The following is a 7,119-nucleotide window of genomic DNA, read 5'->3' as shown; positions in this document are numbered from 1 at the left end:
AATAGAAAATAATGTACATTATTTAATATATTCTATATTAAAAATATATATTTTTTATTAATATTTAATATGCAACTTAGTATATAACACAAATAATATGAATTTTATTTGAAATGAATAGTACCTTTGTAGTAACAATAGTAAAAACGTTTCTATGCTGCTACAGTGCCAAAAATATAAGAAATATCTTTTTTATGTTTTCTTTTTTCTTCACAAAAATAAAAAATATTTTCAATTATAAAAAAACAAAAATATATTATTGCACACCATTTTTATTTTTGTGCTGCCTTTTTAAATTATGCGCACATAATAATACTATATTTAACGGGGGACTTTTTGTGTGGACGTGAATAATTCAGAAGGCCCTCTCTGGCTTTTTCCGATGTATACTTCTAGGAGGCTTGTGAGTTCAGCTTCCCACTGCACAATTTGTAACTAATTATTCTGTTGAAAAACTCTCTCTCCCTCTCACTCATGTCTGGAGGAAGGCTTGTAGTTTGTCTCGCAGCCCTTATACTACTCATCCTTCAGCTACCTCAGATTTCAAAAGCTATGTGTGAACCTTCTTCATGCGGCAATATCCATAACATAACCCACCCTTTCCGATTAAAAGGCGATCCACCCAATTGCGGTGATACCAAGTATGAGCTGGTTTGTGAAAACAATCTTTCTACACTAGCTTTTTTCCATTCCAATAAATACTATGTTCAAGCTATCAATTATCACAACTTCACTATCCGTCTAGTCGATGCCCATGTACTACTGCACAATAACCATAATTGCTCCTTCTTTCCTCGTTACTCTTTAACCCCATACAATTTCAGCTTTTTAGATGATCCTTATATATACATATACACAGAGAACAGTACAACAAAGCCTATACATTTTTTAAGTTGTCCAAATCCATTGGATTCTCCTCTCTACGTTGACTTATCTCCTTGTCTGAATATTGGAGGAGGAGGAGGAGAATTCTTTGCTTCTTCCAACTCCTCTACAACTACAAGGAGGCATTCTTATGCTCATATTGGGTACCTAAATGCATCAAGTGTGATGGAATTGTGCAGTATTGACCTTATTTTTATGACATCGTTGCCGGGGGTTAATGAACTTCACCCAAACCTTTCATTTGCACAACTCCATAGTGCCCTGCTTTATGGATTTGAGCTTTTCTGGTTTATGGATCAATGTGGGAACTGCACTCGAAGGAATTGCAACCTTGATGAAGAGGATCACTTATATTGCTTTAGTCGCCTTGGTAAGACATGGAAATTCTTTTTTCTTTTTTTCTTCTAATTCACCATTTTCTTCGCTTCAAATTCTCTTTTTTCTTCTAATTCACCATTTTCTTCACTCCAAAATTTTAACCTCGATAAAAACTTCCTACTTAAACTAATTGCCAAATACGTCATATTTGTGTGCCTGTTGTAACCAAGGCCGGAGCTAGCAAGTGTATTCCCTCCCCTGATTTTTTTTTTTTTTTTTCCTTATTTCGTACATATATATTTTTTTGAATTTTTACAAAATTCTATTCGTGATTCGCAAAATTGTTAGTCTCAGACCACATTTTTACTCAACTACACCCAAAAATATCTCTCTCTATTATATATATAACTCATAAACCCAAATTTAAATACATAAACATTATTTTTATAAATGTATTTATCTCTATTTTCTTGGATCCCACATATATACAAATACATATGCACATGTACATATATTATTTGCATAACATTGCATCAATTTTTTTTCCTTTTGTATATGTGCTTTAGGGATTTCTTTTTTCTTTGTCCTAAAACTTGCTTCGTAGTGACCAGGGCAGGCTTTATCTAGACAGATGCAAAATCACCGAATCGACCACAGTGTGACATGCCCTTACTTAAGCCCGTGATCAAAGGGGGCCGACCTTGCCAACCCTGAAGTGGGTCGATGGCTGAACCGAATTCAAACACCTCTACCTTTTATTTTAAAAAAAGAGAAAATATCCCTAGATCATAAGCCTTTTTTATTAGGAATTTTATCTAATTCTTATATATTCATGGCCCTTGTGAGCACTTCAACCATCCATCTTACACTTTGCAAAGTAAAAACGCCTTCGATAGATTCTTTACATATATTTTGTTATTATTATTATTATTTTTTGGAATAAGAGAACCTTAACGTCCACGGATAGATTTATTTTAATTATCTTATTGGGTGGATTAGGACATAGTTAGTACTCGTAATTAAAACAACAGTTAATTCTCACGATTGGGACCTAATAATAAGTACCATATTTCAAATTTTCTTTTGAAATGAATAGTTTTTTAATTTTTTTTTATTTAACTTAAAGTTCTTATGCTAGTTAAAATTTATTTATTTATAAGGTTCAAGATGCTCCGAAATAAAAACCACGACTATATAGCTATTGTGACTTCTTTATATATTCAGTACCAACTATTCTAGAAGCTTCATTTTGCCAACAAAATTTTTAATTACCCAAAAAAAAAAAAAAAAAAAGCGCCTGTTATAACCCACCCCCCCCCCCGGGGGCGTATATTATGCATGAGGGACGACTTTGAGCAGGATTCAAAAAGTTGTGGAAGAAGGCAAAAAGAATTTAGTATATATATATATTTGTAATTTTAAAGGGACAAAGTGAAAATTTTATAGGTATATAATTGAAAAAGAAAATAAAAAATAGTGATATATGGTAGTAAAAAAAAACATATTTCATGGCTCTGTCCTGACTTAGAGGTGTTGATTGCTTTTTCTTCTTGTGTAACTTCTTGCACTTTGTTGCATGTGGTTGAAAACAACTCCTTTTTTTATTTTTATTGTTATTTTTTAAGGTAACGTTGAAAAATACTCTTCTTACTTTCTAATTGCTATATGCCATTATTACTTATCAAAAAAAAAAATTGCTATATGCAATTATTGTTTATATATTGGTTAGTTTGCCGAATATTGTTACAAGGGAATGTACATATACTCTTGTTTTGTATATTGTCAATTGGTGGTACCTTTTGTTCTCTAAAAGTACACCGATGTGACTTAAAAAATAAAAAAGAACAAGAGGATATATATTTTGTTTTCTAAAGTTAACGAAGGGGTATATTGTTATAACTAGATTCTTCTTATATGTGTGTTCTTTCTTCTGGACAATTTAATCTTATAAAATTTTGAGTAATTTTCTAAGATTATGTTATCTTTGATTTTATTCATATATGTAATTTTTTTTTTTTTTTTCTGGACAATTTAGGTATTCTGTACCAGCTGCGTGACATTATTATTTATTACGGTAAGAATTCTTTCCCCAGCAAATCACATTTAATGGAGGTGCCTATTGTAATGGACCACACCTTGGTAAACTGTTAAGCTTGGGCGGTAATTAAAACAAGTAACAAAATGAGATGGGTTCTTCATATTTCTTTCACAATTCTCAACTCTACAAACGCGAGCTTTGATTTTCAGTTTTGGTTTGAAATGCTATTATTATATTATTTTTTCAAAATTAGAATTAGAAATATTATTTTATTAATTTTCACAATTAAAGAAATATTATTTTATTTTTTTCAATTGTACTCCAATAGAAATAAAATTAAAATATATATTTTATTATACTCGAGTAGTAAAATTAAAAATGTTATTTTTTTTGTTTTATTAATTTTTAATTATACTAATAGTAAATAAATTTAAAATATATATTTTATTATACTTGAATAGTAAATTTTAAAATGTTATTTATTATTTTATTAATTTTCAATTATACTCGAATATTAAATAAAATATTATTTTATTATTTTTCAATTATACTTAAATAGTAAATAAAATTAAAATATATATCTTATTATACTCAAATAGTAAAATTAAAAATGGGATTTTATTATTTTTTAATTATACTTGAATAGTAAATAAAAGAGTCAATTTAAAAATAAAAAAAATTATCAAACATATTTTCTCTCTTCTCTATTTAAAAATTTAACACCAGATGTACCGTTACCAAACATATTTAATTTTGACAACTGCACAACTTTTCAAAATTCGCCATTTTCACATAAATGAGAGCTCAGTCATAAATGAAAACCACGACTTTAACAAACAGGTAGCAATTGATTTTTAATTACAAGTTACATTTGGCACAATTATTTTCAGTTTGTTTATATTACTCACTTCTTTTTGCATGTTTGCTTGCCTTTTTCTTTTTTTACTGCAGTGATCTGTCCGGCCGCGACACTTGTCATTGGTAAAAATCTGTGTCTTTCAACACTAAAATATATATATATATATATATATAGACACACACACACACTTAAAGTAGAAAAAAATGTGAAAAATATGTCATGTATACAAAGAAACAGGGCAAATTATAGATTTTAAAAATGCCTGTAATGTAAAGTAGTCTCTTCTTCTATGCAAAGAATAATAATGCAGCCATAAGTACGCCTGGTCATGATTATCTTGTACTATGCCTCCACAGGATTAAACGTTGTAATGAGAATTTTATGTGGAATTCCATTCGGATTGACGGTCTTAATCAAAAAAATACGAAGAAGGCATTTATCAACGTTTGATGATATTGAAGTTTACTTACAAAGTCAGAACAACCTCACTCCTATTAGGTACTCTTTCTCCCAAATTAAAAAGATGACCAATGGTTTCAAGGACAAATTGGGTGAAGGAGGTTATGGTTCTGTGTATAAAGGAAAGCTTAGAAGTGGCAGTCCAGTAGCAATCAAACTATTGAGTAAGCCTAAAGCTAATGGGCAGGAATTCATCAATGAAGTGGCTACCATTGGAAGAATTCACCATGTTAATGTGGTCCAACTTGTTGGATATTGTGCCGAGAGGTCTAAGCGCGCACTTGTGTATGAGTTCATGCCTAATGGATCTCTTGAGAAGTATATTTTTCCTAGAGAAGGAGAAACACTATCCTTGAGTTATGAGAAAATGTACGAGGTTTCTGTTGGAGTGGCACGTGGGATTGAATATCTACATCGAGGTTGTGACATTCAAATCTTACATTTTGACATCAAGCCTCACAATATTCTCCTTGCTGAGAATTTCACTCCAAAAGTTTCTGATTTTGGTCTTGCAAAATTGTACCCGACAGATGATAGCATTGTGTCTCTGACTGCGGCAAGGGGAACAATGGGTTACATGGCTCCGGAATTGTTCTATAAAAGCATCGGAGGTGTTTCATACAAAGCTGATGTATATAGTTTTGGGATGCTGTTGCTGGAAATGGCAGGAAGAAGGAAGAATTTGAATGCATTTGCCGATCATTCAAGCCAAATTTACTTCCCTTCATGGGTTTATGACCAAATTATTGAAGGAAATGACGTAGAAATAGGAGATGCCAATGAAGAGGAAAGGAAGGTGGTAGAAAGGATGATAATAGTGGGATTGTGGTGCATACAAATGAAGCCTAGCGATCGTCCTTCGATGACCAAAGTTGTGGAGATGCTCGAGGGAAATGGTGAACTCGTGCAAATGCCTCCGAAGCCTTTTCTTTATCCAAAGGAGATGCCTGGAGATATTGGAATCAATACAGAGCATTCAATTCAATTGGGTGATTCTTTTGATTCCGTCACATTAGATATAAGTGCTTAATCTGTGCCAGAACTGAACCACATGGAAATATAAATGGGGGCAGTTGCGTCCATATTGAACTGTTTGTTTTTTTAATACTATATGTATGTTATTTTATAATTGTAATCTTCGAAACTAGTTTATAAATGTTTATCTTTGAAGTTCTCATCCTTTTTTATGTATATGTCAAATTATCTCTTTTCTTTTCCAAATTCTCTCCGTCCCTCCTTTTCATGACCATAACCAAGCTCATTTAGGTCTTCTATTTTAGCCAGCTTCACTTTCGCCACTAAGTCGACTAATTCCATTTTTTAGCCAGTATTATTCTCTTTACAAAATAAGATTTTTTTATTTTATTTTAGAAAAAGTGAAGAATTTTGTTAACAACAATAGATTGATTGAGAAAAGTATTTAACATTTTCGTTTTTGATAAATAAAAACGTTTAACTTTATTCATAATGAAATTGAAAATTATAAATGTATGAAAAAGAAATACTACAAATTAATATATAAATTTCATTATTTGTTGTTTTGGAAAAAGATATATATATATATATATATATATATATATATTCGTGGTGATTTTTACTGAAGTAAATTTCTGACAATTTACCAAAGTTTTAATGCGTAATGAGGAAAATCTATTTCTTCATTCATAAAATCTCTCATTAATTATCTTAATTGAAGGCGGCTGTTGTTTCTCTGACAGGTAAAAAATAAATAGATGGAAAATGAATTGGTTCACATAAAAAAATACCCCACACTTGACTTGTTTTTTGTTTTATTATAAAGTTTGACCTGTCAACTAAAGACTTCTCGCCATATAATTGCTGGACCACTAAACATTGTTGACTAGTCAGCTAAAAACTAACTTTAGTTGTTTTATTTCAATGGTAGATTTGGTTTAGGTGCCAAAATTCATCAAGATAAATCGAGGGATAAGAACGACACACTCAATGAAAATAATGAAAATAATGTATAATATAGATTGAGAAAATTTGATCTCTCTTTATTGCATGATCATACCTCTATATATACAGAGTTAGACGATAAAATTATAATAAGACTCACCTTATTTGTTACTCACGATTTTATTCATCATTATCCTTCTGCATTTTATTCGCGATTTTATTCATCATTATTCTATTGTTTTTTCTTTATTCATATAATTCCTTCCATGCAAGGCTCCTTTGATGCTGTGATTGATCTAATTCGAATCATGGATAATATTTGTACAAGTTGTATGTTTGACCGAAAAATAGATTAAGCAATCTTGTGATGGGCGGATGATGGTTATTTTGGGCTTGATGAAATGAGCTTTGAAAGTCATGTAGCCCAAAAGAAATGGATTGTAATTTACTTGCTGACGTGGCTGATTTTTATTGGTAGGGGAATTTTTCCCTCCACATGTGGCCATTTGTTTGAGTGGTAAAGAGTAAATTATTTATATATATAGGCAAATTTCATAAAACCCCCACTACTTTTATTTTTTTATCATAAAACCTCAACCTGTTTCTAAAAACCCCTATACTTTTAAAAAGTGTTCACATT

General features: G+C 30.8%; 1 protein-coding gene across 2 annotated transcripts; it reads left to right on the top strand.

Annotated features, from left to right (window-relative positions):
* Positions 1-408: 408 nt before the first annotated feature.
* Positions 409-5,734, top strand: LOC132312737 (rust resistance kinase Lr10-like). 2 transcript variants are annotated; one of them, XM_059811229.1, is made up of 4 exons: positions 409-1,255; positions 3,239-3,277; positions 4,193-4,222; positions 4,457-5,734. In XM_059811229.1, the coding sequence occupies exons 1-4, from the start codon at positions 475-477 to the stop codon at positions 5,587-5,589; spliced, it is 1,983 nt and encodes a 660-aa protein (XP_059667212.1). In that variant the 5' UTR covers positions 409-474; the 3' UTR covers positions 5,590-5,734. The 2 variants fall into 2 exon arrangements, with proteins under 2 accessions (XP_059667212.1, XP_059667213.1); XM_059811230.1 differs by lacking the exon at positions 3,239-3,277.
* Positions 5,735-7,119: the final 1,385 nt, after the last annotated feature.

Source organism: Cornus florida, unplaced genomic scaffold (assembly GCF_030987335.1).
Source record: "Cornus florida cultivar Cherokee Brave unplaced genomic scaffold, ASM3098733v1 CherokeeBrave_3.0.0_Hap2_Chr06, whole genome shotgun sequence".
Classification (NCBI taxonomy): Eukaryota; Viridiplantae; Streptophyta; class Magnoliopsida; order Cornales; family Cornaceae; genus Cornus; species Cornus florida.
This window is presented reverse-complemented; position numbering and strand designations above follow the sequence as displayed.